The sequence below is a fragment of the Myzus persicae genome, unplaced genomic scaffold (genome assembly GCF_001856785.1).
Source record: "Myzus persicae strain clone G006 unplaced genomic scaffold, MPER_G0061.0, whole genome shotgun sequence".
NCBI classification, from domain to species: Eukaryota; Metazoa; Arthropoda; class Insecta; order Hemiptera; family Aphididae; genus Myzus; species Myzus persicae.
The window spans coordinates 112,777-128,851 of record NW_019103992.1 but is presented as its reverse complement, the minus strand read 5'-3'; the positions used below and the strand labels follow the sequence as shown (position 1 = coordinate 128,851).

The window sequence follows — 16,075 nt, the reverse complement described above, 5'->3', positions numbered from 1 at the left end:
TTTCAGTCATTTAACCGATAGAGTATTATTAGGTTCGTATTAAATAATTAGACTTACGTTTATATTTTACATCATTATATAAGTTCTGTATTCCTTTCTTTATTATCGGTGGCTCCGGTGGCTGGTGGGTATATACCATTTATGAATTATTAGAACAAAATTATGATCTTAATTGTATTTATTTTAAGTTAGGTCTGGCGACGTATTTAGGAATTGTTTAAGGTAAAGGAAAGGCATTGAATCACGTACATGAAAATGAAGGGAGCTTCGCCTACCACACCCTCAAATTAAGTTTTTCAAAAGTTTCCTATTATATATAAGAAATATGCTGTATAACAGAGGTGTTTGAACTTTTTGTTCGTGAAGCTCTTACGTTACTAAGAAAATTCTACGGAGCCCCAAACTTTTTGAATTCTAAAAAAATATACATAACTCATGACAAATAATGCAAAACAGATTTGCTTATTAATTTGTTTCTCAATAAACTTATAGTTCAATCATAAATGACATAAATTATAAAAGAAATATATTATTCTTTAACCAACTCGTATTTAACATCGTTTTCGACTACAAAATAAAATGTGCGGGTTATTATTAATAAAATAAACACGTACAGTATAATAATTATTATTAAAATATCAATACATATATTTGGCGATCATTGCGTTAAACAATCATTATATAATTTGAATGTGTTTTTTTTTTGTGTCAAATTGATGATCAAAATTTAATGCGGTTAAGTGTAATTTTTTTCGAACATACTATTTAAAAATAAGTAATACCATAGTTAAATATAATTATTAATTTTTTTATGAGTCATAATTATAATATATATGGCTTACAGTTTTTTTATTGAACGTGAATTCACAATACCGAAGAGTTTGCTAATTGTGTATCTGCAGTTATAATATATGTTTACATTATATTAATTGTTCTATTTTTCAAATTTTTTAAAACCATCACTTCAAATTATGTTTTTGCCAAGTCCGCGTTAGTTCAATATTTTTTTATATTTCAGTTATTAAATCGTAAAAACATTTATGATGCATTTGTGTATTATTTATGACCGACGATGCATGTAAAACGGTTATTCCAGGATGTGCATATAGCATGACACCATGTCACTTGTCTCGTGACCTCATACAGTCATACAACTAGATGTGTATCGATACGCGTTAACATTTCAGGTGTGAGGATGGACAGGCATCACTACTACGCTATATACGCAGTGGCTAGTTGACTTTTTTTTAAATTTTAATTCCATGAAATATTAATGTACACAACCTATATAGTCAAACGAAACATGATATAAAGAAAAACTGCTACTAATATTTATTTTTAAAATGCGATTTTTTTCCTGATTAAAAAATATACATTAATATTAATTTATACGGCACCAACAGATTGCTAATATATGGACAGACACACTAAAAAAGTACAATATAATATGTCAAATTGTGTGTAATATTTGTCCAAAATGTATCTATTTAATATAAAATCGCATGATAAAGTCTTCTCGAATTTCGAAACAAGTCTTAAATTAACTATTATAAAGCGATTGCAAGCTGCTGATATTTTTAAAATTATAGGTAAACGCGATATGCAGCTGCTTGGCTCGTGCCAGATGCAACTCACAGCTGGGACATCCCGAAAACGAAAACAACTGTCCTCTGGGCGCTTATACCTTACAGATAAAACACACCTGCACACCACTAGCAAGGGACTATATCATAGACTTCTATGTATCCAGGCGTTTGCCCGTAAACGAAAAACTAACCACCTTATATTAATAAAAAAAAACTCGTTTCATGTTCATAAAGGAAAAAAATAACACTTAATATATTTTGATCCAGACATATTTTATAAATATCTATTATATTAAAATTATTTTAAAAACAAAACAGGAACATTTTACACAACAATAAGATACAATAACGTATTATAAAAATTACAAATATTTAAAAATAAATAAATAATTAATATAGGTACTATTAATCATAATTATAATCTATTGAGCTAGAAATCAACGCGTATTTCGGACGAAAAAAAAACAACGACTTTATAAATTAATACAAACGATATTTTGGTCTAAAAAGATAACGGCCACAATTATAGACATGCATATTATTTTGTTAAAAAAATTTAATTTTAATTTAACTGTCGGTGTGATTCAATCGTTTTGAATATTTTATGCGTAAGTCTTCAATGAACTCATTCTTTAGAATTTTCAAACATCTATAAAGGGCAGGTAACAAATAAATAAGACAAATTATGAATTTCGGTTTCATCGTAGTTTTAGCGCAACTATAAACTTTGATTTATATCGAGGTTGAGGTTAAAAAGTAAATACTAACCTTCTATATTGAGAAGACCCTCTAAATTTGGCAATGTCGAAACTTGGAGCGTGAGGCATGTGAATTATAAACGCATTTGGAAGAACAATAAAAGTGTACCCTCGAGCCTCAAGTTCCATGATATGTGACACTTTGTTCCAGCCGAAACCGACAAATCTGGTATCATATTTTGGAACATCACTGCGTACCACTACATAGGGTTCATAATCTGGTTCCCATGATACCTATATAAATTATTAATTAGAGCTTAAGAGGAATACATGTAACGCTTTAGATTTGAAACGCATAAAATCTATGCGCATAAGTATTTTTTTAAATTTTAATTAATTTTTTACTGCAATATCTTTCACAAGTAAGAATTGACAAAAAGTGAATTTGTTGTATGGAAAAGAGAAAAACAAAAGACATGAATTATTATTTGCCATTTTACTATCCATGGAATGACAAAACCTCCCAGTGTAGACTGCAGGAGAGACTTCGAATATTTGTAGCCTTAATGTCTTATAGGTAAATTTTGATTTGAAGAAATAATTGCTCTTCCTATATTTTAAACCAGGGGTTTTCAGCCGATGTGCCGTAGTTGTGCAGCGATGATCTTTTGAAAGTTTTTTTTATAATAATTATTAATTATACTTAATAAAAATAAAATAAAATAAAATATAAATTAATAAATATTATTAATATATATGTATATAATAGTTAATAAAGTAAAATCTTGTTTATTTAATTTGGTGTAAAAAAATTAAATAAAGACCAAAAAAAAATTGTGTGATGAAGAAAACGTTGTACATGGCTGAATATTATTGTGAAAAGTACATTAGTGGTGTTAAAATTTTTTCTGAAAACTACTGTTTTAGACGCTGTAAAATACTTTATTTACTATACAATTGCTTACTTTGTACGGAACAGTAGATCCCTTCCATTTGGCGTAATTTGTTGCCGCGTGCCCTTTTGGCCACACATGATATCTAAATGAGAATAAAGCTCCGTCGTCCAACATTCTCAGTATATCTGCTTTTGTTTGAGGAAATGCAGTTCTATATCTTTGTGTTTCAAAGGCAGGTACGACTAACGCCTATAAAATAGTTATAATCAATTTAATCGGTCGCCCATGTGTGTACCTATATATAGAGTCAATAATAAATAATTAGATAATTCGATTGCACAAAGAAATTACTTTATCGGAAGACTTGATGTTCATTATAAAAATATACTTTTTCAAATACGAGTATAGGCCGCTCATTGGCAAGAAATCGATGTCAGATAAGAATACATACGGTGTTACGACATTTTCCAAAGCAACATTCCGCAATAAATTTATAGGGTAAAAGTCCTTTAAGAAATATACATAAATATGTTTTAGTTTGTTATAAACTATGAAGTACATATATTTTATATTATTTCAGGTAAATATATTACCCCTTCTTTATAAACTACGTGGTATCCAATATTTTTACGATTCCTTAGCACTTCGGAATTTTGAGCGTAGCTTAAAAACTGTTGAGCCTCGGCATCGGACATATAGAGACTTAAACTTATTGGACCTGGAGAAATAAAAATATAAAATCAATTTTTACACGTTTATAATGTTTATACATAAGTAATACAGATAATTATAGGTATATTTTGTAAAATCGTAAAAAAAAAAATATTACCATCCCAATACTCGCATAACATTTCAACCATTTGGAGTCTATCCATCGATAGCTGAGCGACCAGTGTAATGTCGCATTCGTCTGGTGATGACTGATATTCAAAATCCAAAAAATATAAGTGAGTCCTTAGACTAGCCATGCCTGCTCTTCTGAACTCGTAACAGAGATCATCTTCACTGATCTAAACAAAAATGTAGTTATAATTATCAATTTTAGAAAATTCTACAAGATGATATGCCCAATAAGAGTATAATTATTAATTGCTAAAAACGCAGCTATAAATTATGTAGTCAATAATAATAATCACAATGACTCAACTAATAATAAACGCTAATAAATTTATGTTATAAAATAATATAGACTTACACTTTTAATATATTTTAATATATAATATATATTATATACTCAACGAAGTTGTATTGTCTATAACATATGGCTTAACATTAATATACAGAATGATTCACCAAGCATGGCCACTCACCTTTTTCTTCAATAATACAGTTGTTTAAAATCTGATTTTCGAAATTTTTAAATAGAGGTTCTTAAAGACAATATTTTTAAATTCTTGAGATTATTTGTACCACATAAAAAGTGCCTGGCCGTAGAGATACTGCCAACTTATGTTTTTTTTTCAAATGTGAACCCCTTATTTTTCAATTGTAAGTTATTCAGCAAGTTATTTTTCTGAGAAATTTTAAGAGTAGAAATCAAAATTTGTACAAGTAGTTTTTAAGTTATATAACTTTCAGTACGTAATAATGTTTATCTCGGAAAATCTACGGATTTCTAAAATATAAGCATATAATTTAGTTATTTTCAATCACTACCGACACTACCCTATACGGTGGTAACATTAATTTTAGCACCTATATGCTATATATGTACTTATATGAGTTATAATGATTTTCTATCACGTGACTTGCGACTAAATGAGATATTGATAAACGCCCATTTAGTATTTACCATATAGATAAATAATTATTAGTTCGTATCATTGTCATGTATCACAGTATATTATTATTGTCATTCGTTATGTACTTTTATTATTTTCAGATCAGTCTATAAGCTTTATAGTTTTTATTTACTTAGAATTTTGAAGTTTCGAAAAAATCTACTTACTTCCGGTACATCTTGAGTAGTAGATGAATAATTACAACCAAATAATTCTCTCTGCAGCAAATTTCCATCGTACTCCAAGAATGTAAGATATAAATTTCGAAAAAATTCAACATGTTTGTTTTTTACTTTAAGCTTTTTCGGTGAGTTCCAATGAATTATCTGAAATGTAAAAATATTCATTTAGTACCTAGTAGATAAAAAAAACATGTATTATGTTATCCGATAATCAACTGTATAGTTTTTATAATATTTTATAGACTATATGAGGCTCAATGACTGCTTTGGGCCATAAAAAGCATTACCTATTTAAAGAAATATGATGTACAGATATTAGGATATATTTACTATCCATAGCAGAGTTTCTCAAACAGTGGGTCGTGATTCAATTATTATTGGTGGGTCACGAGCTTTTTGAATTATCATAGATTCAAAGAAATGTTTGATTTTTGAAACGGTTAAAACTTAAATTATAAAAGTATTCAGTAGGTATTATAATTTATAAATCCCGAAAATTATCGACGAGTTTCAAAATGATAATGTATAATAATTCTTCGTGTATTTCGTAATTATTACGATAGTAGTTTCGGTACGCCGTTAACTGATTAAAAAATCTTTAATTTTGTAAACAAACCACGCGGGACCATATAAATTTTCGGAAATAAATTTTGGTCGTGATCCTAAAAAGATTGAGAACCACTGCTTTGTAGCCTGTACGATATAAGATACGCACTGACAGGCTTATAGAACTAATGGCCAAGGTGCCATGACGCCATGTGGCCCTTATGTAGGTACCCATAATCTGGTCTTATGAATATTGTTATTTATTATTAAACGGCCAACTGCCGAGGCAATTGTAATACCATGTCTAAAATCTTAAGCTAACTACTGGAATACATTACGAACTAGAAAATAAAGATATACATATAATATTTTATACAGTGAGTACCTACATTAAATTGCAATGAATAATTTAATCAAGAAAAATTAAGGATTATTCATAAAAAAAATGTATAATTTGATATTAATATTGTTGTTCTGCCTTTTATTAGTGCCGAATGCTTATACTTAAACCACAATAAATATTCGCTAGATTTCACATGAATCAGTCTACAAGTTTATCTTAAGAAAAAACAAATTGTTAATTTTGTTGTTCGTTACTCCGTGTATACGAGTATATTGTTAAAATTTATGAGCCAACAAGAAACAAACCTTTAACTCGATAACTTCGGCGTAACACAGTTCACTCCTAGTATTGTCGCTGAGTTGGACATTCCATTGGCATGGCATGGGGTACAAGAGTTCCGGTTGTTCTTTGATAATTGTGTTAAAAATATCTTGATCAGCCAAACTGGTCCAGTAATGTGTCACCAAAGTTTTTACTGCCACCGATCTCCATAATCCGTTCCATCCAATTAAACGTAATTTTCGTAAGTCCATCAATATCACACCCGTGTTGTAACTATAAACGAGTCAGCGTTTATGTTATTTTGTTATTTTACATATTATTATTATTTAGTATATTATGTTATAGTTCAGTTCTCAAGGGCACCCTCATTAATATAAACCAGGGGTGGGGGTGAAGTCAAAAGTCTCTGATAATGCAGTACATATTATTTTTTTACAACTAATAAAACAATCAATATTTACTAAAATATCGGGGGGGGGGGGATGAGGGCCCTCCGCCAAGCGCCCTTGATATAGTTTAATATGTAAAAGATATTATATAGTTTGATTGTTCACATTTAATAATATAGCTTACCCTCGGCCGAGCGCAGGCCATGGCTTATGTTTTTTCCACAGCTTGCCAAGATACCAATCGCTTTGATTCTCGACCAATCCCAACGCCTAAAAGATAATTTTAAAAATAGTTTTTATAGGTAATTGTGTTTTATGCAAACATTTTTATTTTATAATCAGTTTTAATAATTGTTTAGTATTATTATAGTCTATATACAGATACTGTACATTTAAAATCAACGCAGTTATGTGACATCGTCATAATTGTTCGTATAATAAAATAAGTACTTACTTGTCCTTTTTTAAAGCTTTTTAACATAGACCACAACTGAGCTATATCTGTTGCGAAAGTAATATCTGTATCCAAAACTAGGACCTGCTTCAACGTGTCTGGAAATACTTGAGTTAAGCATAATTTCATCAAACCATAGACTCCAGAATAATGCTTATTGTTTATCCAAGAGACATCGGATACTATTTTTTCAGCTGGATAAAACTCTATTTCCACTAAAAAGCAATATTATGTTAGAATTTAATAAATATTTGAGTAATATTTTTGGTGATAGTAAATAAACGTACATTGAGGTATTTTCCATGTATCAAACAAAGTTTTTAAAATTTTTCTTGATATAACATCTACGACGAAATGAAATCTTAGTGGGTTTTTACGATAAAATAGTATTGATTTAATTAGTGTTACTACTGAACGCGTAGAATTATAACCAGCACACACGATTCCGACTTCAATCACTTCGCATTTATCTATCGTGTCTGCAATCTGAAATGTATTTCAAATTTTAATAAATGGCTAAATTGTTAACAAACGATAACAATATTGTTAATCAAGCTAAAATCGTGAGTTAATATTAATTACATACTTTTTGAGAGGAGCAGGGAGCTGAAGTCTCCGGTAATATCTGTGGTGAATCAGTTGGCGAAACCGGAAACAGTGACGTTTTCATTGCAGCTAATAAATGATTTTGTGTCATACTAAGTTGCCTTCTTAACAATCTCAGCTCTTTTTCCATGGCTTCTGACGTTGATTCATGTTCTCGAACTTCATAGTTGCCACTTTCCACGTAAGTTAAGGCTGGAACTAAAAATATATTGCGAGTTTTAATAATGATAATGGTAATAATAATAGTGTTGAATTCGGTTTTTACCTCTTTGGTTTAATACAGCATAGTATATGATTAACGATGCGAATAATGATCCCATCAAAAAACTAGTCAGCCAGTGTCTAACCAGGGTGGTACCAAGGGCACACAAGCCATTGCGTCCCCTTCGTCGAGCTATTGCGATAGCCACAATAGACAATTAATACTAAATGTTTATTGTATTTATGTTGCTGTAATTAATCTGTAATTTTTTTCAAATTATAAATTATTTTTGTGGTAAAATAAGGGATTTTTATTATTGGTAGGTAGTCCATAAACATTTATCATATACAAAATGATTTTATTATATATATATATACCATATAGTACAGGGGTGGTGAACCTATGACACGCGTGTCACAGAGTGACACGCGCACACTATTTTAGTGATACACACGAATGTGTAAAAGTTTGATAATATTAAAGTTTTTGAAAAAAAATTGAAGGACTATCGAACTAGTTGACACGCAGGGAAAACAAAATCCAACCAAAAATTTTTATTTGACAAGCTGGTACAAAAAGGTTCGCCATCCTTAGTATAGTATAAGTGAAAAAAAAATGAAAAATATTTTTACTTAATTTTAAATCATTACAAAATATCTTTAAACAATTATAATTTTGAACTTTTTTGAAAGACTACATTTTTTATAGTTTCTGAGCTGATCGATTGAATAATTATATTTTTTTGGTGTGTCTGTCATCACGACCTTTTGTAGTTTTATAGCAGTAAAAATGCTTCAATTTTCTACTTCATCTGCAAAATTTACTGATAGGCAAGGGTACTCTGAGGTCAAAAGAAAAAATACCAAGTAATTTTCAAAAGCGACAGGAAAAACAACAAAAAAATAAGGAAAAATGTGAAATTTTGCACGAAAACAGTTTTTGACAAATTGATTTTTTCTAAAAAATTAACAAAATAAATGTTTGTACAACTATTTTTCATGCATGGTTGAATTTATAAATTTAAGATTTGAAAATTAATTACAAAATGAATCTATAATATGTTTTCTACCTTTTAAAAAAAAAATTTGCCGAAGTCACATTTTTATGTGCGTCTGAAGTTCAAATTTATAGGATATTTACTAGTAAATTAACGATTTTCTTATTTTGTTGTGATTCAAAAACGAATAACCATAGATACCTGGTATTTTCAACAAATTTTATAATAGCTTTTTCTGTAGACAGTAAGATATTATTGTTTGCTAAGTCAAAAACCTTGAACATTTAATTCAAGTTCCTCATAAGTTGTTATAATATAGAAGTTAAAAATATTAAAGATGTATAGAAAAGAATTTTTTTGGAAGCATTTAAAGTTCAAATTTTGACAAAATTCATCAAAATCACCAAAATTTTCATGAATAATAAATAAATCAAGTGCACTTAAAGATCCTTATATATTTAAATTTCCTATAACCATTTTATATAAAAACGTATAAGGTATTTAAAGTTGCGATTTTTTATTGTACTATATAACATGTTAGTTCTGTGTATAATGAAAATATTTTTTAAAAATCAATACAAATTGTGACTTATTTAGTGCGCAAAATAAATTATAATATGATGACTAAGTAAAAGTTTAAAATAACACGCAATGTATGAATCATAATGTACATAAAATATCTTCTCTATTAGGTATTACTCATTATTAAAGTAATAAAAAAACGGCTACAGTACTATATTATTACAAGAAAATGCATATTTTGATATTCACTAATGATTTGCCACCGATTAATATTTAGATAGTAATATAAAGCTAGGTACCTAAAAACACAATATTTTTTACTCTTAATAAAATACAATATTGTTATTTGTAGTTCTTATTATTATAATATATCTCGTACAAGATACAACCCCTAAAATCATTTAATTTAATTAGCATTATAGATTTTCGTTAAGTAATAGCAACTAATAAAAGTAATAGGTGCTATTTTTGTTTTAACCGTTAAAATTAAAAATAGTGATCAATTTTAATAATATTTGAGTGGGAAAATTTTTTCTTAATTTTAATATTTTGGAACAATAGGCAGTTGGGGTGCTAAAACTAAACGAGTGGATGCTTTGCAGTGGCGTGCCCAGGTATTTTCAATGGGGGGGGGGGGGGTGGAATATGTAATAAGTAATAACTAATAATACATTTAAATAAATTGTCGTGGTAACACCAAAAAACACAAATAAGGAACCCTCCAAAATCGTTTCTAGCTTATAATTATATAATTTATTATAAAAATTAATGACTCTAGAACAGCTTTAAAATAACGAATAAGTTGTTTTCGGAAGGTCAGCAAAAAAAAATGGAAGAATATAACCCCTAGCCTCCCCCAGAGCACGTCACTGGTGATATGGCACTCCCAAGCCCCTCTAGTTTATACAAATACAATATGTTTTATTTACTAGGTACATTACAAACGTATAAGGTACAAAACACTAACGCAGTTTCACAGCTGAGGTTAGTCAAGCGAAACGATTGTTCAAGCAGTACCTATATTTGTATCCTATTCTCGATCCTACCCGTCTATATATTTTTTTAGTGGGATGTTTTAAATTATTAATTAACATTAAATGTTCAGTATTTCGAAACATTGAATTATAAACAGTAAATTATTTTAGTTTCCGATTATTTAAATTAGATTCATCCAAATAATGATAAGTTGTTGTTAAATATTTACTTTTATTAATTGATATTTTTATAATAATATACCCCATACATTTTAATATTTATTATAATATATTGGTACCTAGTACCTAGTACCTACCTATAGTTTCTTAATATAACTGTGGCAACACTGGGTATTAAAAAAACCGCCAAATTGTTAGGTAGGTAGAAGGTATGTTCCTGTAGAATACAGCAGAAGCTAGATACATAAGTCCTAAATCTAAGTTATTGTCTCAAAAAAAAATTTGTTCAAACTTTCAGAGCACGATAGGTTATAAGAAAAAACTAAACTTTCGATTTAGATAAAATACTATACCTATGTACCTAGGTATATTAATTATTATTATGAATTGAGATTCGTAGGCTCCAAATATGACACATTGACACGCGTGTGAATTATAAAAGAACTAAATAACAAAATATTTACTGGGTAATCTGCATGTATGTATATATGATGAATAGTCACGAAACGTGTACAAATATTATTTATAATCCCCTATTCCCTTTAACATAAACGTTAAAAAACAATCAATACCTATTGGCTATTTTTGAATTTGTTTTTATAAAATGTACTCATAACTCACCGCTTATACGAAGTTTGTTGATCGCCAACGATATCAGGCACTTGCAACATTTACGGGATCGTCCTGCAGAGCTTTTACGCTCGACTACACTGCTTGTAATCGATATCGTGCCGTAAAATACTCTATATTATGAATAATAATATCAAAATCCTTCCTTTTCCTGTACAATATATAGGTATATGTACCTGCATGTAGGTATTTTTATAATGGGCCAGTTGGCACAGGCACACGCGTTATTATTTTATATTACAATCAAAATAAATGAATTAATGCACGGCGGTGTTGACACTTGACGATCGCGTACAATACAATGCGATACAGCTAGTAGAAGCGGTGCCTGTAATAATAATACCATATGAATTGCGTACTCGGACGTATAGGAATTAAAAACAATATTGGATAAGCCACGCGTTTATTCAAATCGAGACCTCGGTCGCACAAAACTGAACGTGTAGTGCGGCAAATACCTGCAGGAAATGCCGGGGAATATCGAGTACACCACGGCGGTTGACAGTCATGCCCACTGCGGCGGAGCGTGGCCGTTAGCCGCGCGGGCAACACACCTGTTCGTAAAATCGATAATAACCGATGGACGTGACGGATGTTTGGTGGTTTTTTTCGCGAAAGTCCACGGTTTCCGCCACGACACGGCTTTTGGCCCAAAAACGGCGGCGAACGCACCGGGGTAGATGCGATTTTTTCGACGAAAATCGCACAGCATTGGACGCGCCGCCCACGATTTCTGGTCGAAGGGGACGGACGCCGCCGAGTGCCGACGAGGTTTGTCGGTCGACCGGTCGATATATACATAATATGTATATGATAATATTATGTATTTATATATGTGTGTGCGTAATAATATTATGTTATTCGTCCGTCGCGTGCTGCCATCTAGTGCGCGACGACGGTCAAATCGAATTTGGGCACCAGGCTGCCGTGCTGTTACGAGCGAGCGAATGACTTTTTACGATACTTACGGCTATATAATTATATATTATTATTGCGAATATACCTAATATGTACTTACATTTTATTGATGCCGACAGCGCGGCACCGTAATAATTGTGACGAAGCGTTTACTCTTGTACGTACCTGATACCTACAGTAAAAGCGTAATGGTAATAAATAATAATATATAATATAAGCTATAGTACTTATTTATAATATTATATTATATACTATGATTATTATTATATTATACCTATCTATCTGTCTATATATTATTGTGTAGGTGCAGACTTGTAATGTTGTGTGTACCGCCTACATATAATACCATATATGACGTACTATTACCCACCTAATACGATTTCAATCTGCGTTTGACGTTTTGTTTTTCACATAGTGATTTAACGAACAATGCTTTAATGTAGCCATATATGTTTTCATATACGACTAGTAAACACTTTAACACTAATACAATTTATCTTAAATATAATCACATCTAATAAATACCCAATAAATAATAATGATAAATTAGTCTATATGTCTATATAGCATTTAAAGACCTTAGTAATATCTAAACGAGGCAACTAAAATACATCATCTTCCATATATAAGACTGATATAGTGATGTACCTTTTAGGGACCTACTTATTAATAAGAGACTGCAGGACCTACAGTGGCTACAGTGCATATGAGATGACCTCCAAAATGGCAAATAATCTGTAACAGACGTTTTGTCGTAGAATAAAAACTTAATAATACTTTTTAAAAATAATTATATTAATATAATACAAAGTATAAATATTCTAGTAATTACAGAGTGATCTTCAAGCATGTTCACTCTCATGTTTTCTTTCAATATTTAATTAATTCAAATTTTAACTTTTGTTATTATTCAATATACACCCACTTTAAGACTACGACCATTTTCAAGTTCTTGGAATTTTCTGTAATACTTCAGAAGTGTCCTGTGGAAATACAAACTTCCATTTTTCAAAGAAAACCCCCAATAGGTCCATCATTACTCAATAAGGGGTTTAAAAGATATGATGGGAATGATAATTAAAACAATGTAGTAATTTGTTTATATTTATCACCAGGTATTTTTATAATTTTTAAAAATGGTCCTCGGCTTTATTATAGCTTGTATTTCACAAGTTCATAAATATCGAAATAAAATCACTTTACATCAGCTTCTCAGGCCCCAACTACCGAAGAAAAAAATTCTGGACACGCTATCAATGTTACGTATACATATTATAGTATTATATAGTTTTTTCTGGTATACACCTAACTATACCTTTTAATATTTAAGTTTGTAGAGCCAACGCCTAGAAGTCATACTCGCAATCGTGCCGTTGATGCTAATGTAAGAACTTCAACAATTATATAAATCGTATAAAACGTGGGTAAGGTTCGAGCGGATATGAACGGGCCTACAATATTTAATTATTACAAGTTTGAGAAACGACACTCGCGGTGTGTGTTCACCGACGATTTTTTTTTTATATAATGCCTACATATCTGGCAAAATGCCTTGAAAGAGGAAAATAACGAAAAAAGTAGAAACATAACAAAATCGTGTCACTCCGAGCCAGCGGTCGGTATGGGTGCAGGGTTCTTGCTTTTAAATTTAAAAACCATTAATATACGTTTATATAGGTATAAAACATTAATACATTTTTATAACGCACCTACTTTAACGACAGTCTCGACTACAAATTGAACTTCAATTATTTTGTTCTTATTGTTATTTATTACGACATTGTTTATTTATCTAAGTCGCGGTCTATATTTATACGCGTATATTTTATTGACTCTAGAAGTAGTATAACATTATAGGAATATTAAAATAAATTGTTCAATTTATTGTACCAAGCTAATATTAAAGCTAACAAGTAACAATACATAATTCATTCTGCTGAAGTGCTGGACGAAAATGTGGTATGTTGTACGTTTCAACGTTTGTAATATGGATACAAGAAGATAGCGATGGACTAGTGTTGTTTTTTAATTCTGAGTCGAGTCTAGTACACGAACAAAATTTTTCCATTGTCAAGTTTTATACTTGACCAATATACTACAAGAGGGTGATACCGCCATAAATGTGGGTCAGTTATCTTAAAAATAAAAACAATATTATTTAATATTTATTATGGGTAAGTAGTAATTTAAAAAAAAAACAGATCGTGTTAAAATTTGATTATTATAATATTGCCACTGTCGGAAGTAAATTTGCTATTTTGTACGTTTGTAATACGGATATACAAGTATCGATTCTGCTGAAATGAACTTTTTAGCAAAAAGACAAACTTTTTAGATTTTGAGAAGAATGATAAATTAATTAATTTTACAATGGTGTGTATTTTTATGTGTCAGTATAAGCTCACTGAACTGTACATTGAAATGTATAGACTATAAAGAAATAAAAAAATGAACGAAAAATAATCAATTTTAAGCTTTAAGTGTACTTTCTGATAGCAAATTATAACTAGTTGATACTTTTGAAATGACAACACTCAACATTTGAAATACTTTTTGAACAAATCAATTATGTTATTTTGGAGCTACTCAAAAACGAATAACCATTTGTACCAAATGTTTACGTATATAGGTACATGCAATATATGTATTTCCTAATAAACATGACAAAATGTTCAAAATATTTTGAAGCTGACATTAGAATATTGTTTGTAAAGTCAAAATGGTTAAAAAGGTAATACAAGGTTTCTCATTAGTTGTTATTAAAGCAATTAAAAAATATTAAAGATACATGGGAACAATTTTTTTATAAGCTTTAGAAGTGCACATTTTTTCTACATTGGATTTATTTACCCGTAAAATAACTATTTCTCCTCAATCAATCTTTGATATTTTGTTGTAATTTAAAAAAAAAATGTAGGTGGGTGTACATACTTGAAATGTTCACCGAATGTTTATTTTATCATTTTATATACACTAAATAATATACAATTTTGAATTTTCCAAGTCTTTTTTGGCTATTTAGTATTTACTTATGTGCTATGGACATTTTCTATTTTCTATTTTTTTTTAGATATTTAAATATAAATGTTTTGCTCGGTTAAAATCTTGAAAATGTAATGTAAAGGTTCTCTTGAGTTATTTTTTTTACCATTTAAAAAATGTTAAAGAGACGCATATTATGTATAATTTATAAAATGTTTAATTTTTATTAGTAAGGTTAGAAAATTTAACACAAGGTTACTTAGTTATTTGTGACTAGTCGTAAGTACCTAACCCCTTATAACCCCTTATAATATAATTATAAGCATGATTTTTTTTCATAGATAGGTACCTGTTCAAAATTTAATAATTTAATAAATAATAACGATTTTAGTTTTTTTGTTGTAAATTAAAAATATTATTCGTGGTTAGGCACTTGAAAGTATATTATTATGTATATATTTATTTTATTGATCTTAAGCATCGGCAAGACAACAACTATGGTCATTAGCATTTTGTAAAAGGGTTTCGGTTGGTCGAGGAGCACGTGTCGGTTCTCCATTAAAAACCCGGGTGGTCACCCATCTGAGAACTAGCGATCGATGCTTGGCTCCAGAACACGTTAGTGACTGAGGCTAACCACCTAGCCATAACAGGCTCCATACTTTATTTTTCTACATAGGCACCTATGCGGCTTACCTATAAGTACCAACGATTAATGACATAATATTTAAATTCGATGTTTTCCTGGAAATTAATTCCAGCCCATCTTAGTCCATTTGATCCCATAATTTTTTCTAAGAATAAGGAATTAGATTAAAAAATCATATTACCTCCTAAACAAATTTGAATAGCTTAAAAAAGTTTAAATCTTAAAATAATCGTTTCCTATTTAAAATTTTGTCATTGA

The 16,075-nt window shown here is 29.8% G+C and overlaps 1 protein-coding gene across 2 annotated transcripts; it reads right to left on the bottom strand.

The window, feature by feature from the left end:
* Positions 1–1,835: 1,835 nt before the first annotated feature.
* On the bottom strand, positions 1,836–12,007 carry LOC111037347 (LARGE xylosyl- and glucuronyltransferase 1-like). Of its 2 annotated transcripts, none has more exons than XM_022319873.1 (15): positions 11,445–12,007; positions 11,260–11,381; positions 8,029–8,224; positions 7,744–7,961; positions 7,445–7,643; positions 7,158–7,372; positions 6,888–6,973; positions 6,338–6,587; positions 5,129–5,287; positions 4,010–4,190; positions 3,774–3,898; positions 3,532–3,687; positions 3,250–3,429; positions 2,355–2,578; positions 1,836–2,235 (listed from the first exon to the last, which is right to left on the bottom strand). In XM_022319873.1, the coding sequence occupies exons 3-15, from the start codon at positions 8,081–8,083 to the stop codon at positions 2,154–2,156; spliced, it is 2,130 nt and encodes a 709-aa protein (XP_022175565.1). In that variant the 5' UTR covers positions 8,084–8,224; positions 11,260–11,381; positions 11,445–12,007; the 3' UTR covers positions 1,836–2,153. The 2 variants fall into 2 exon arrangements, with proteins under 2 accessions (XP_022175565.1, XP_022175564.1); XM_022319872.1 differs by having other exon boundaries at positions 11,260–11,596; positions 11,727–12,007.
* Between the last annotated feature and the right edge of the window lie 4,068 nt (positions 12,008–16,075).

Coding starts and splice junctions, on each gene's coding strand:
- LOC111037347 (XM_022319873.1), bottom strand. CDS start 8,083: ATGGGATCATTATTCGCATCGTTAATCATATACTATGCTGTATTAAAC. Junction 6,588..6,887: donor TGGCCTGCGCTCGGCCGAGG/GTAAGCTATATT, acceptor ACTCGTTTATAG/TTACAACACGGGTGTGATAT. Junction 3,899..4,009: donor GTTATGCGAGTATTGGGATG/GTAATATTTTTT, acceptor TTATTTCTCCAG/GTCCAATAAGTTTAAGTCTC.